Source organism: Diabrotica virgifera, chromosome 9 (genome assembly GCF_917563875.1).
Source record: "Diabrotica virgifera virgifera chromosome 9, PGI_DIABVI_V3a".
NCBI classification, from domain to species: Eukaryota; Metazoa; Arthropoda; class Insecta; order Coleoptera; family Chrysomelidae; genus Diabrotica; species Diabrotica virgifera.
Genome location: NC_065451.1, coordinates 183,712,682 through 183,729,806, shown reverse-complemented (window position 1 = coordinate 183,729,806; position 17,125 = coordinate 183,712,682). Strand labels below are relative to the sequence as shown.

At 32.1% G+C, this 17,125-nt stretch overlaps 1 protein-coding gene across 3 annotated transcripts in view; it reads left to right on the top strand.

Annotated features, from left to right (window-relative positions):
* LOC126891825 (lipase 3-like) overlaps window positions 1–17,125 on the top strand; it is a 199,613-nt gene that overhangs the window by 44,647 nt on the left and 137,841 nt on the right. Inside the window, exon 3 of one of the 3 annotated variants that reach the window (XM_050661106.1) lies at window positions 14,385–14,625. The exons of the other annotated variants lie outside the window; for them this stretch is intronic. Within the exon in view, the coding sequence (XP_050517063.1) occupies window positions 14,385–14,625 (241 nt within the window). The remainder of the gene's footprint in view (window positions 1–14,384; window positions 14,626–17,125) is intronic. 3 annotated transcript variants of the gene reach the window in all.

Below are 17,125 nucleotides of genomic sequence, written 5' to 3'. Positions count from 1 at the left end.
TTTCTTTATAGTCGTTCTCCCTATTCTATTTGTCTATTTGATTATATGCATTCAGTTTTATTAACATAATTATGATTATGTTAATTAACACGCTTTATGATTACTCTACAACTTTCTCTAGGTCAGGCCAGCAGTGCGTGTACTAGTTACATCAATATATTCAATGTCATATAATTTAATAAGTAAAAACAAATACAAACAATCGTATTGAATATTAATTAGTCTATTTTTATTAAAAAGGATTTTAGATTTAAAACTGAATTGACTTAATTAAATCTGAGTTTCTGAATGCTTAATTAGATCCCGTTACAAAAGTTTTTTTAAGCTAAAAAAAAAGTTTTAATGCATTTTTTCCGAGAATTGCTTCATTTTTTGGTTATATCACGTTAAAATTAAAATATTCAATTTGGAATATGACGAATAAGAACCTACAATTTTTAATTTTTTTCATAAGCTTAATTTTTGCTACGAATATTTTTTCGATGATGTACTTATACTTAGTTATTCGCGAAAAACCCTCTAAAATGTTGTTTTTTTTTTGTGGAAAAATGAACATTTTCTTTCGCAATTAACTCGAAAAGTACCTATTGACTTGTGAAACAACTATATAGAACAAAAGTTGCTTAGAATTAATCAGTTTCTCCATTTTCGGACTTATTTTCCGAACCGTAGGGGTTGAAATCAATATTTCAAGGACATTTTTTTCAAGTATGGTAGAATTATTTTATTTTTAAATTAAATAAGCATTTTTAGTACAACTCATAGATTATTCAAGAAAAATTGGATGAAAAATACTGAAAAATAAGCCAACGCAACGGTGGCAAATGTTTAAAGACCCCTCAAAAACAATGAATTTTGCGGTGGACATCAGAACTCATCATTGGATCATGGTAAACAAAAAATTCAAAAAGTTTTTATTAGTTTATGAGTTTCTCGAGGTAACGCTGACGAGTTTTTTAGTTTTATCGAATTTTCATCATCATCATCAGTGGAGTTACGGCTTTTTATGAGCCAAAGCCTCAATCCTCCATTCGCCCCTGTCTCTGGCAACTCTTCTCCATGCTCTAGTTCCAATAGATTTCAAATCATTTTCTAGGTTGTCTTGATACATAGGTCTCGGTCTTCCTCTTGCTCGTTGTCCTAAGTAATATCGAAAGACCACTATTATCTCACCTCTTTAGAATACCATATGGTAGAAACTTAACTGACAGTATAAACCGAAGCCCAGTTCTATTGGTACATGGCCTGGGTGCAAGTATAGATATTTTTCTACTCCTGGGTCCAGGAAAAGGACTAGCATATGCACTTGCAGATAGCGGGTATGATGTCTGGTTATTAAATGCAAGAGGACTTTGGAAATCCCAACGACATAAGTTCTACAATATAAACAAACGTCGAAGATATTGGAAATTTTCGTAAGTAAAATTGAACAGTTTTATTTTATATTTTCACATATAGCCCAGTAAATGAATTGTAATTTTCAGGGGCAACTCCGAAATGCATGAAAATTTGGATTTAGGTTCTACTTACCCTCCACTTCAAAGTTGAAATTGTACCGTTGGTTGCTTTTACTTGGGGGGTGACAATCACCCCTTCTCGGGGGTGAAAAAACATACGTTCAAGATAAGACCGGAAATGGATAAATTGACTGATTTTAAGCAACTTTTGTTCTATAGAGTTTTTTACGTAAGTCAATACTTTTCGAGTTATTTGGCATTGAAAATGTTGATTTTTCGACAAAAAACTACGTTTTCAGACGGTTTTTCGCAAATAACTCAAAAAGTAAATATTTTATCGAAAAAAATATCCTTAGCAAAAGTTTATCTTATAAAAAACCCAAAAAAATGGTGTATCAGTAAAGTCTATCAATCAAATAAAAACAAAGTTGTAGCTCATGAAAAATACGTTCTTATTCGTCTAATTCCAAATCGAATAGTTCAAGGTGAAATCACCGAAAAATTAAGCACTTTTCGGGAAAAACCCATTTAAACTTTTTTAAAGTGTTTATCAAAAACTTTGTTTTAATTGTTAATAAAAGTTTTAGCATTAAAAATAAGCGAGTTCCGCTCAAAATAAAGTTGGCCCTCTTTTTTTTGTAAAAAATCATGATAGTCTCGCCGTGTTTAGCTCCCCAAATGAAATTAATCGCTACCGCTTTACAAACAATTTACTTACCTATCTATTTTTTATATGATCTGTCAGTCTCACCGGTTTAAAGTGTTTATTTTTGAAAGGGTTATAATTGAGAAAACTTGAATGGGTCACTAATCACGAGTGTATGCAAATTTTGAACAGCCATATCTTAACCAATTTTTGTCTTATGGAGAAACAAAATAAACTAGCATATTTATAATAGCAAAACCTACATTTTTTTACTCTTTAAGATTTTTCTTATCACTAATACTTTTTAAGTAATTTTGCAAAAAAATTAAATTTTTCAAAAATTTTTAGAATTTTTTTTTTATTTTAAAACCAAATGTTTTCAAAAATAAGCACTTCAAACCAATCAAACTTACAGATCATATAAACAATACACATACAGTTAAAATAGATGGTAAAGCCAAACGATTAATTTCATTTAGGGTGCTAAATAGAGGGAGGTTTTCACTATTTTTTTTACCAAAAAAGGGGCCAACTTTTTTTTTTCAGTGTAACTCGTTTATTTTTGATGCTGTAAACTTTTGTAAAAAACAAATAATAAGCTTTTTTTCGATACTATAAAAATGTTAATAAGGTTTTCCCGAAAAACGCTTCTTTGTTTGGTGATTTTGCGTTAAATTATTCGATTTGGAATTAGACGAATAATAACGTACTTTTCATGAGCTACAACTTTGCTTCTACTCAATTTGTAGAGTTTACTGGTACACCATTTTTTTCATTTTTTTATAGGCTACACTTTTGCCAAAAATATTTTTTTCGATAAAATATTTACTTTTTGAGTTATTTGGGAAAAACGGTCTGAAAACGTAGTTTTTCTGTCGAAAAATCAACATTTTAAATCGCGAATAACCCGAAAAGTATTGACTTACGTAAAAAACTTTATAGAACAAAAAGTGCTTAAAATAAGTCAATTTATCCATTTCCGGCCTTATTTTAAACACACGTTTTTCACCCCCCGAGAAGGGGTAAATGTCACCCCTTAAGTAAAAGCAACCAACGGCACAAATTCAACTTTGAAGTGGAGGGTAAGTAGAACCTAAATCAAAATTTTCATGCAATTCGGAGTTGCCCCTGGAAATTACACACCAAAACGGTCATTTATTGGGCTAATACATTGCACATCAGAGAAAACGGGCCACCAACAAAATGGGTTATTTTTGATGTCTTGAATTTCCTAAACCTGTTGTCTGATTTAAGTGATTCACAAACTTGAAACATTTCAGTTTCCAAATTTTTTGAACATATACTTCAAAGGCTTAGGTACATTGGTAGGGACCGCATTTAATGAATGGTTGAACAGTAGAAGAGTGAGAGGCGAAATTTCCAATTAGTGTAATGCGCACAATTGCCCGACCTATTCGGCTAATGGTGCGCATATGTCGGATAACTGTGCGCAATAATAGAACTTAAAAATGACCGTCGAAAATGTAGCTTATTGAACATAAATATTAAAAGAGCAAACAAATATACGAAAAAAGATAAGAAACCAAGTAAAGATATGTTAAAAAAAATCTAAGTATTGCAGTAGTAGTCACAGATAAACTGCTCGTCAAAAGTTAGGGATATAGAAAATTTTTACTGAATTTTTATATTAGATTTTTTCGTGAACAGATTAACGGATACCGCTAATTTTTTTTTATTATTTTAGACTTTTCTTTAGTATTTACACAGTTATGCAAAGGTTTACTCAAACTTTTTTTTGTACTTATACCGGGTGAAAGAAAAGGAATGTTTTTCTTATGTTAAGTTTGAGACGCCCTGTAGGGAGGACGAGGTACAAATGGGAGTATATATCGAAGTCGTATTGTAGTCTTATGTTTTGTGAACATTTTGTTTTTTGAATGTCCCTGATATCTTTAGAAATAAAAAAATAGACGGTTTTGTAATTTAACATGTGTTTTAACCGAAACAAAAGTTTGAGACACCTTGTAGGGAGAAAAAGGCACAAAGTTGAGTAAACCTCGATATTTTGTTGTAGTCTCATATTTTGTGAATATATTTTTTTTTAATTTCTCTGATATCTTTAACAACAAAGAAACTAGACGATATTACTCTTTAATATGTGTTTTAACTGACGACATGCGTCACATCACACATGTGAAACATAGAAAAACATATTAAAGAGTAATACCGTCTAGTTTCTTTGTTATTAAAGATATTCCAGAAATTAAAAAAACAAAATATTAAAAAAATATGAGACTACAACATAATATCGGGGTATACTCACCTTTGTGCCTTTTTCTCCCTACAAGATGTCTCAAACTTTTTTTTTCGGTTAAAACACATGTTAAATTACAAAACCGTCTATTTTTTTTGTTTCTAAAGATATCAGGGATATTCGAACAACAGCATATTCACAAAACATAAGACTACAATATTATTCTGATGTATACTCACATTTGTACCTCGTTCTCCCTACAGGGTGTCTCAAACTTAACACAAGAAAAACATATTTTTTTCTTCCACCCGGTATAATTCCAAAATTAAGTTTGAGTAAACCTTTGCAGAACTGTGTAAATACTAAAGAAAAGGCTAAAATAAAAAAAATAGCGGAATCCGTCTGTTCGCGAAAAAATCAACTATGAAAATCAGCAGAATTTTCTATATCCCTAACTTTTGACGAGCAGTTTATATCCTTCTGGACTATCCTGTCGTATACACATGGCATCAGACCATTGACAATATATCGAACACTTGCACCATACCTCGTCTTTTTTGCTACCATCACCACAATACACAGAAGTTATTTTGATCTAACACGAGATTGTCCAACTCATCATCATGGTACAGTTCACTTTCTGAAATAACTTCGGAGCTGTTGTGTTCAAAAATTTTCCTTTTTGTACCTTTTTTCAATTTCGTGGTTTTCTCATTGCCCTTTTTTCTACTTTGAAGGTTGTTTAACGCTTGTTTACGTTTTATGACGCAGTCACAAAGGTCGTTTTTTTCGATAAAATACATACTTTTTGAGTTATTTGCGAAAAACGGGGTTTTTTGTTGAAAAATGAACATATTCACACGCAAATAACTAAGTATTGACTTAGTGAAAAAAATCTATTAAACTAAAGTTGCTTAAAATTATTAGTCAATTTATCTAATTCCGGGCTTATTCTGAACATATGTTTTTTCACCCTCGAGAAGGGGTAAAACTCACCCCCAAGGCAAAAGTTCTGGGCACAATATCACTTTTTTTCTTTGCCATATTAGCTATGTGTATGCCAAATTTCACGTCAATACAAGCGGTTCTTTAAAATGCACAACAAAAACCGTGAGTAAATAGACTATTATTTTGTACACTAAACCACAGTATACTGTGACTAAACTATCAAAATGAAACAAACAGAATAAAATCATAATAAAATAAATTAAAATGCCCGACTTCTGACATGTTCTCTCACATACGAATCAGCAGTAACTGGAATACTGATAAAATGTCGTGCGTATTTACACCTTCTTCTTCTTTAGGTGCCGTGTCCATATTCAGACGTTGGCCATCATCATGTTTACAAGTCCCTGAAACCTTTCTGTATCGGCTGCTTCGAGGAATAATTTTTCTACTGTGGTTCCACACCATTGTCTAATATTACGCTACTATGAAAGTTTCTTTCGACCAATCCATCTCTTTCCCTCCACTTTTCCTTGTATTAAAGGCTAAGTAGATGGAATTTAGGTCCTCTAATTATATGGCCGAAGTATTTTGTTTTTCTCATATTTTTCTCCTATTTATACCTAATCCTATTTAATTTTTCAACTTTTATTTTAAAATTAACTTTTGTTTTTTTTGTTTGTTTTTTATTCCAAATTTTTTTTGCAATTTTGGACCCCGGGTTTTGGCGCCCTTAAAGGATGGCGCCCGTGTGCATTGCACACTTTGCACATATTTTAGCGGGGGCCTTGAGTAGAGGGGATTTGACAGTTTTCGCCAGCGCTGTTAGTGGCAGTTTTGTGTATTGGATTTGAACAATTTTATCAGAAAAGTACAAGATTCAAACCGTGAGAGAGCGCTACCGACGAAACACGCAGCCAATAAAAACAGAGGTAACCTCTAAATTTCACATAAACTTCTTTTTCTCAATGGCCTCTTGCGTAAGCCGCCAATCGCACGTATTTATATATTAAATATTAAAATTATAATGAATAAAATACAAAAAAAAAACATAATTACTTTTACTATTAGTTCTGTGCATTCGTTCAGTAATCAGGTTACAATAATATTTCAGTTCATAATTTATGTTTTTCTAGATAAATATCTATTTTTCTCGTTTTGTATATTTCACATACACCAATTTTATCAGAAAAGTACAAGTTTCAAATCGCGAGAGAGCGCTACCGTCGAAACTCACAGCCAATTTATTAATAGTACCTATCTAGTAGTACAGGATCCAAATATAGGTCGACCTGCACCCATTTGCTTTCCAGATGAAACATTTTTTTTTATTAATTTTCATACATCGACAAATATAAATTGCATGAGTTGCCTATCAAAATCGTGTGAAAGGTGTCATTAAGGGGGGCCGTAAAGGGATTAAAATCAATATTTCAAGCACATTTTTTTTAAGTATGGTAGAATTATTTTATTTTTAAATTAAATAAGGATATTCAGTACAGTTCATAGATTATTCAAAAAAAAATTCAAGGAATAATATTGAAAAATAAGCCAATGGTAGCAAATGTTTAAAGACACCTAAAAAAATGAATTTTTAGGTCGTGGACGAGTTTATGAGTTTCTCAAGGTAACGCTGTCGAGTTTTTTAGTTTTATCGACTTTTGATTTGATCGAACTTTTTGATATCACTCAGAAGTCAAAACAACGATTTTTTTTTTCAAAATCAGCAATTTTTCAAATCAAAAGGGTGAAAATCAGCATATTTATTATTGTTAAACAAAAAATAAGCATAAAACAAAAAATATCTCGACACTGTTACCTTAAGGAATGTGTAAAGAAAATATATATCTATACAAAATTCCAGGTGGGGCGGTCAAGTAATTTTTGAGTTACAATGTCTACAGCCTTTGAAAAAAGCAGTTTGGAGGAAAACGCCTTTTAAGTATTGTAAACTTTTATTTTCAATTTCTTTTTTGTCTGTCACATCGTAAAGTGATGCACACCGGAATATATTTTTGAATCTCGGAGTAATTTACAACAGAAAATGAGAACAGCTGTTGACCGTTGTTCACTACGCTCAAGCGCGTTGGCGCGAACATGCTGCAAAGCGAGTCGAAGGTAGGGAGGTAAGGTCAATCTCGATACGTCTTTTTATTTCATTGTTTTGGTCTCCAGTTTCCTTTATTAAAGTTCCCAAGTATTTGTAACTTGATACTTTTTCAATTTGAATGCCGTTTATACTAATATGTGCTGGTTGTGTCATGATTTTACTGAAGACCATATACTTGATTTTTTTGATATTAATGTTTATGCCATAATTGTTGCAAGCAATATTTATGTTTGTAAGTAATCGTTGTAATTCTTCTACTGTTCTTGCAACTAGTACAGTGCCGTCTGCGTATCGAATATTATTTACAACCTCTCCATTGATTACGATTCTTTCATTTGCTTGCAAAAGGGCTTCCTGACAGATGCTTTCACTATATACATTAAATAGCAGTGGTGACAAAATGCATCCCTGTCTTACTCCTTTACGTATTTCTATTGCTTTTGATATCTCATTTTCTATTTTGATGTTAGCTTTCTGATTCCAATATAAGTTGAGAATTATTCGCAGATCTTTATTATCTATGTCTTTTCTTTCAAGAATGTCTCTTAGCCTATCGTGGCGTACTCTGTCAAACGCTTTTTCAAAATCGATAAAACATGCATGTGCTTCTTGATTAACGTCTAGGTATTTTTGCATAAGAACATTCAAACCGAAGAGAGCTTCTCGAGTACCTAGTCCTTTTCTGAACCCAATCTGCGTATTACTAATATCTGACTCCAAAGTTTGATAAACTCGGTTGTGGATGATTTTTAGAAATATCTTTAGGAGATGGCTCATTAAATTTATTGTTCGATGTTCTGAACATTCTTTTGCATTGGATTTCTTTGGCAGTGTAACGAATGTAGACAGCAGCCACTCTTGAGGTATAATACCAGTATTGTATACTATGTTAAATAAGTGCAATATTATACCTATTGATTCATTATTCAAGAGCTTCAGTAATTCAGTAGGAACCTCATCGGGTCCATTTGCCTTTCCAGTTTTGGAATTTGTAAGTGCCATTTCTATTTCACATTTTAGGATTTCAGGTCCCGTTTTACCATTTACCTGGACAATGTTATTTCTGTTGTCCTCAAACAATTCTCTTATGTATTCACTCCATCTATTATTTTTTTCTGTTAAATCTATAATAATATTTCCGTCTTTGTCCTTAAGCAAACTTATTTGATGTCTTCTTTGGGTTCCTGTAAGTTCTTTTACTTTTTTATGTATATCGAATGTGTCATACTTTCTTTCATAGTCTTCCATTTCTACACATTGTTCTTTAATCCATGATTCTTTGGCCTTCCTTATTATTTGCTTTATGTTCGTATCAACTTCTCTGTATTTTTCTGAATTATTCTTCAATTTGCGTCTTTCATCCATTAGTTCTAGTATGTCTGGTGCCATCCACACCTTTTGTTTCTTTGTAGATTTGGTTAGGCGTTACCTCACAAAATCGCAAAAGAAAACATATACAAAATTTCAGGTGGATCGGTCAAGTAGTTTTTGAGTTACAATGTCTACAGCCTTTGAAAAAAGCAGTTTTGAGGAAAACGCCTTTTAAGTATTGTAAACTTTTATTTTCAATTTCTTTTTTGTCTGTCACATCGTAAAGTGATGCACACCGGAATATATTTTTGAATCTCGGAGTAATTTACAACAGAAAATGAGAACAGCTGTTGACCGTTGTTCACTACGCTCAAGCGCGTTGGCGCGAACATGCTGCAAAGCGAGTCGAAGGTAGGGAGGTAAGGAGATAGTATTGAATATCCATACCCTCGACTTGCTTTGCAACAGTTTCGCGCCAGCACGCTTGAACATAGTGAACAACGATCAACAGCTGTTCTCATTTTCTTTTGTAAATTACTCCGCGATTCAAAAACATATTCCGGTGTGCATCACTTTACGATTTGACAGACAAAAAGAAATTGAAAATAAAAGTTGACAATAATTTAAAGGCGTTTTCCTCAAAACTGCTTTTTTCAAAGGCTGTAGACATTGTAACTCAAAAACTACTTTACCGATCCACCTGAAATTTTGTATATGTTTTCTTTTGCGATTTTGTGAGGTAACGCCTAACCAAATCTACAAAGAAACAAAAGGTGTGGATGGCACCAGACATACTAGAACTAATGGATGAAAGACGCAAATTGAAGAATAATTCAGAAAAATACAGAGAAGTTGATACGAACATAAAGCAAATAATAAGGAAGGCCAAAGAATCATGGATTAAAGAACAATGGGTAGAAATGGAAGACTATGAAAGAAAGTATGACACATTCAATATACATAAAAAAGTAAAAGAACTTACAGGAACCCAAAGAAGACATCAAATAAGTTTGCTTAAGGACAAAGACGGAAATATTATTATAGACTTAACAGAAAAAATTAATAGATGGAGTGAATACATAAGAAAATTGTTTGAGGACAACAGAAATAACATTGTCCAGGTAAATGGTAAAACGGGACCTGAAATCCTAAAATGTGAAATAGAAATGGCACTTACAAATTCTAAAACTGGAAAGGCAAATGGACCCGATGAGGTTCCTACTGAATTACTGAAGCTCTTGAATAATGAATCAATAGGTATAATATTGCACTTATTTAACACAGTATACAATACTGGTATTATAACTCAAGAGTGGCTGCTGTCTACATTCGTTACACTGCCAAAGAAATCCAATGCAAAAGAATGTTCAGAACATCGAACAATATCTTTAATGAGCCATCTACTAAAGATATTTCTAAAACTCATCCACAACCGAGTTTATCAAAGGTTGGAGTCAGATATTAGTAATACGCAGATGGGGTTCAGAAAAGGACTAGGTACTCGAGAAGATCTCTTCGGTTTGAATGTTCTTATACAAAAATACCTAGACGTTAATCAAGAAGCACATGCATGTTTTATCGATTTTGAAAAGCGTTTGACAGAGTACGCCACGATAGGCTAAGAGACATTCTTGAAAGAAAAGACATAGATAATAAAGATCTGCGAATAATTCTCAACTTATATTGGAATCAGAAAGCTAACATCAAAATAGAAAATGAGATATCAAAAGCAATAGAAATACGTAAAGGAGTAAGACAGGGATGCATTTTGTCACCACTGCTATTTAATGTATATAGTGAAAGCATCTGTCAGGAAGCCCTTTTGCAAGCACATGAAAGAATCGTAATCAATAGAGAGGTTGTAAATAATATTCGATACGCAGACGACACTGTACTAGTTGCAAGAACAGTAGAAGAATTACAACGATTACTTACAAACATAAATATTGCTTTCAACAATTATGGCATAAACATTAATATCAAAAAAATCAAGTATATGGTCTTCAGTAAAATCATGACACAACCAGCACATATTAGTATAAACGGCATTCAAATTGAAAAAGTATCAAGTTACAAATACTTGGGAACTTTAATAAACGAAACTGGAGACCAAAACAATGAAATAAAAAGACGTATCGAGATTGCCAGGGCCACCTTCATAAAGATGAGAAAATTCTTCTGCAACAGAGATATAAGCATCCCTCTACGATTAAGAATGCTAAGAGGATACGTATTTAACACGCTATTATACGGTGTAGAGGCCTGGCTCTCAAACAGAACAACATAAAAAATATTGAAAGTTTCGAGATGTGGTGCTACCGTCGAATGCTGAAGATAAGTTGGGTTGAAAGAATCACAAATCTTGAAGTAATACGAAGGATAGGAAGAGACCCAGATATTTTGTTAAAGATAAAACGAAGAAAACTCGAGTATTTGGGTCACCTGATGAGAGGTCATAAATACGCATTACTTTAAAATATAATGCAAGGAAAAATAGAAGGAAAACGGAACCCAGTCCGTAGAAGAATGTCATGGTTGCGGAATTTGAGAGAGTGGTTTGGCTGCACCACTATGAACTTTTTAGGTCAGCTGTAAACAAAGTCAGGGTAGCCTTGATGATTTCCAATCTCCCATAGGAGTTGCACAAGAAGAAGAAGAAGAGGTAACGCTGTCGAGATATCTTTTGTTTTATGTTTATTTTTTCTTTAACAATAATAAATATGTAGATTTTCACCTTTTTTGCAAAAAAAAAATCATTGTTTTGACTTCTGAGTTATATCAAAAAGTCAAAAGTCGATAAAACTAAAAAACTCGACAGCGTTACCTCGAGAAACTTGTAAGCTAATAAAATCTTTTTGAATTTTTTGTACTCATCCAATGATGAGTTCTGATGTCCACCGCAAAATTCATTGTTTTTTGAGGTGTCTTTAAAAATTTATCACTGTTGGCTTATTTTTCAATATTTTTCTTTGAATTTTTCTTGAATAGTCGATGAATTGTACTACTGAATATGGTTATTTAATTTAAAAATAATTTCACTATATTTAAAAAAAGAAAATTCTTGAAATAATATTGATTTACCAAAATATAACACTCATCTTTTAGTAAAACCAAATCAATAGTATAATTTTCTTTCTGGGTCTCGTTCATGTTCCTTTTCCACTAATTTCCTCACAAACATCTCATACCCCCAGCCCCTACTGTCATCATCCTATTACGGTTTTGGTTTTTGGACCCTTAAGGATCCGGGCAGCCTGCGAGGTCTTTAGGAATTAGTCGCCTAAGTTTGAGCTTGTGCTTTCTTAATGATACATCCCCCAGATTATTTAAGACATTTTTACACCTCAGTCACCCCCATTGTGATCTCTTACACACTTACCCACACAAATTCCAACAGCTACCAATAAGTTAAATAAATTCGATAAATTTAAATCAACAAAATTGCTTTTTTAAAATCTTAGATCTCTTGATAATAAGATTTAGTTACTAAATTTAGTTATCGAATACGAAACTTTTGTGTAATGTGGTTTGCCTAACTGCACTTACAGTATACGTGAATACATTTTTATTTATAACAACTAGCTTAATAAATTTTAAATGATAATTTTCACAATGGAGTGTGTTGTTACATCATTTCTAATTTTAACATGCTGTACACCTTAGTCTTAAATATGACAGGTTAATTTTTAACTTCCTGTGGAACTGTCATTTCTGTCTTGTCATCGTTCAGAGGTCCTATCCATCTCATTGTCACTTGCCATCATACTTTTAACATGTAAACAAGTCAAATCCACAGCTCAGATGTTACCTAGGGCAGATTAGCTAAATCTTTTAAACATCCATATTTAATGTAGCTTTTTAAACCAATGTTTCCTTGACGGACTTCTTTTACTGGGCTTTGACCCACATATTTTTGTTAAATACTATCTTGGTGGCTAGCATGTACATTGCACGTGAGTATAACTGATAATTTTTTTAACCGTAGTCAAAATTTCAATATCTTTGTATTATTTTATCAGGTTATATTCATTTTAGGTAAGCACTGATGATGACTGGTAAACCAGTCGAAAACTAGTTATGTGATTTTGATGTGGCCCTTTTGAGGGTTTTTAAATATACCTTTTATACAGGATTTTACTGTTTTTTTTGTATTACATGGTATATAACCAACCACAGGAAATATTTTTCCTTGTGAATGATTTCAACCCTACGGCCCCCCTTAAGGATATCGCACGACAGACAAAGATAGCTAGACCACCGTACTTGATATCGGCGTTACACCCCGATGCATTGAGTAGTATATGACTAGCCAGATCTATTGTTGACATATCTCTGGCTATGACACGATTTTGATAAGCATGAAAGGCATGAAAGGCATTTTCCGGATGAAAAAATGTTTCATCCGTAAATCAGATGGGTGCCGGTCGACCTATATTTGGATCTTACACTATAGGTATAGGTAGGGTAAGGAAAGGTTTATTGGTGATAAAAATGAAAAATGCTAATAATATAGGAATTTTACATCTAAGCAAGAAATAAGTTTTGCTTTATTATGTTACTTATTATTTGAAGTAAATCTTTAGAAGAGTTAATTTAACAAAAATATAATACTAATGATAGAAAATGACAAATTGACACACAAACTTATGTTAGGTAAGTTGGTGACACGGTAAGGTATATTGGTGATAGTGGTTAGAAAAATTGGTGAAACAACAGCAATGTAAGGAATTTAGCTTACCTTGGCTAAATCACGAATTCAATGCAGCTTTTTTTATTGATAATTAGTTTATTGAATGGTTTATAAAGTTTTATAAAGAAAACAGCAATTATTCCAATAAGTATGTAACCGTCTCTCACATTCAATAAGAAATGGCTCCATTGTCGACTGTCGAACAACGCAACGGTCAAAACAGTCTGTTTACTAAAAGCGGGTGCGCGCATTGCGAAATCGTAATATATGTTTGTCCTGCTTACACTCGTAACAACGTACTACCGCTGTGTCATTAAGAGGAAACAGTAGCGATCAACAGGTAGCCAAAACGCGTTCCAAGATTGCGGCTGTAATTTGAAATATTTCTTCGAGATATTTGGCACACGTATTCGTAATATAATAAAGAATGGCGGTACAGAGCGTGATTTGAAAAATATATTAATATGTGGAAATTACTCTGTAATTAAATGCAATATTAAAAAAACGAGCCTGTACCGCCATTAAGAAGAACAAAAAAATACACTTTCTTCAAATAAAGTTTTTTATCCGATGCCTAGATTTTGTGTCATTTTGGAACTACTAAAATTTTTTATTTCATTAGTAGTTCCAAAATGACACAAAATCTAGGCATCGGATAAAAAAGTTTATTTGAAGAAAGTGTATTTTTTTGTTCTTCTTAATGGCGGTACAGGATCGTTTTTTAATATTGTATTTAATTACAGAATAATTTCCACATATTAATATATTTTTCAAATTGGGTTCTGTATCGCCATTCTTTATTATATTACGAATAAGTGTGCCAAATATCTCAAAAAAATATTTAAAATTACAGCCGCAATCTTGGAACGCGTTTTGGCTACCTGTTGATCGCTACTGTATCACCTTAATGTGCTTGCATAGGAAACTGTGTGGTAATCTGATTAAAAATTATCACCAAATTACTTGTATCACCAATATACCTTTCCTTACCATACCTATATTTTTAGGTTTCATGAAATAGCCATCTACGATCTAGCTACCAACATAGACTTCATACTAGAAAAAACAAAACAAAAACCTTTTCTTATTGGACATTCTCAAGGGAACACCTGTATCTTCGTTTTACTGGCAATGAAACCTGATTATAACGATAAAATTAAAATGGGCGTAGCTTATGCCCCAACTATCAAAATAGTTGTAGATAACATTGCCGCTAAAGTTTTTGTTTACGGCGAGGAAATGGTAGAGGTATGATTTATTAAATATTATGTTCACAACTATACGTCAGGGAAATAAGGCAAAAATATACCATGTTCTAGTGATGTAACGAATGTCATTTTTTGAACATTCGCGAATACGAATGCGAATGCGAATATCTGCTACCGACATTCGCGAATGCGGATGCGAATGCGAATATTCTGTTTTTTTTAATTTGTGTCTATTTTTGACATGTTTTCTAAATTTATAATGAAAAGTTAATTGATATTTAGTGTAAATCAATCTGAATCTTAAGCTTTACTACATAATACCAAATAATAATATAAAGTGAAGGCTGATAATGTGATTATACAAGGTAAAGTTACCATTTCTTAATATAAATAAGATAAGAAATTAACAGATATTGATTTTATCAACCTAATATTTCCTTTAAATTATTTTTTTTTCTGATATTTATATTCGCAATACATTCGCACAAATTTCTCGAATCCGAATACGAATGCGAATATGCAAAAATATGCGAATATTCGCGAATGCGAATGCGAATACGAATATTCGTTACATCACTACCATGTTCGGGACACTTGAGCAGCCAGGTTACAAATGGGTTTTTTTGGGTACTATATACCTAATATATTATAAATACAAAAATGCACGTCACAATTCGGACGAGAAATTTAGTTATTAACAAATAAGCGTCAACAACGGCAGTTTTTTCGTTTAAATCGCTACAGGTAAAAATACGGTAATTAAATATCTTATTTATAGTATTTTTCTTTTAGTAGATGAGCCAAGATCATTTGTTGCTTCGAAAATTGCAAAATAACACTAAAATTACTAAAATAAAAAATGTTCTATAACTTTTACAAAAATGAATTTAAGACTTTCATATTGCATGAAAAGTTGAGTCAAACAGTCCGTATACGCACAAAAAATTTTAACACGATTCGTCAATTAGTTTAAATTTTATTTAATTTGTTTATCCCAAAGAGCTTTTTTTTTCGCAATGTTATTGTTCAGAAAATAATAATGATATAGCAATTCTGTTGAAACCATATTTAAGAACAATAGCCATATTTTCAAATTATTTAAAAAATCATTAAAAAGTTATTTTTATCATTCCGAAAACATTTTAATAAAATAGAGTCATTTTTGGCTTATAAACAATTTGAATAACTTTGTTAATATTGACTGTAGGCTAAAACTACAATGGTAGGTATTTGAAAAACTGGTATTTTTATACCAATTTTCAAAAAAAGCTTTTCGTCTAGGTCAATTACGGTCAAAGTTAGCCACTTTTTTTATTTAATTGACGGCTACTTTTGTTTATAACAATTAAGCAACCGAACTAGAGTCATTTTGAAGTTGAAGATATATAGTTTATGTGTAAAGGTTTGAGTAAACTTTGAACCTCAACAGAGTGGTTAATAAAGCTTTAAAAATGACGTCCTAACGAAATCGATTCGTGGTCAATGGAGGGTAATTATTAAAATCCGTGCACTCAAAAAATGAAACTGATTTTTCAAACACATGCTGCGATAAATATCGCCGGAGCGTGTTGATGGATTTTGATCATAATTTTTTAAATTTGTATGTACCCGTAGTCTTATAGAGTACATTACAAAATGTTAGGAGGAAGCCCCCTTATCACTCAGGGATATGAAAAATAGATTACGACCGATTCTAAGACCTACCGAATAGGTATACATATATTTCATAAAAATCGGTCAAGCGGTCTCGGAGGAGTATGGCAACTAACACTGTGACAGGAGAATTTTATAGATGTAAATATATAGATGGCTATTAACAAATAGGGGTTGGTGATGGAAGAGTGAAAATTAAGGGTTGTATGTATTTTTTAATTCTACATCATAAAAAATTAAAATAGATAATTTTGTCCAAAAAAATTTTAAAAAATGTCAGGGGGACAACCGCCTTTATAACTTATGGGTATGAAAAATAGATTAAAACCTATTCTTAGTCCTATAGGATATACGTGTAAAGTTTAATAAAAATCGGCCAAGCGGTTTCGGAGTAGTATGGTAACCAACACTATTACAGGAGAATTTTATGTATATATAAGTAACTGTGAATTAAATAATAAAAGTGGCTAATTTCGACCCTAATTAACCTATGAAAAATTCATCCATCAGCTTTTGAAATCCCAAAGTAAATTTACTCTACAGTCAATATTAACAAAGCTATTCAAATTGTTTACAAGCCAAAAATGACTCTATTTTAGTAAACTGTTTTCGAAGTGACAAAAACGACTTTTTAATGATTTTTTTTCAATACTTTGAAAGTATATCTTTTCTTCTTTCATGTAGTTTTCACAGAAATGCTATATCATTAGTATTTTATGAACAATGGCATTGCGAAAAAAAGCTCTTTGCGATAAACAAATTGAATAAAATCTAAACCAATTGACGAATCGTCTTAAAAATTTTTGTGCATTATAAGAACTGCTTGACTCAACTTTTCATGCAATATGAAAGTCTTATGGCCATTTTTGCAAAAGTTATAACAAATT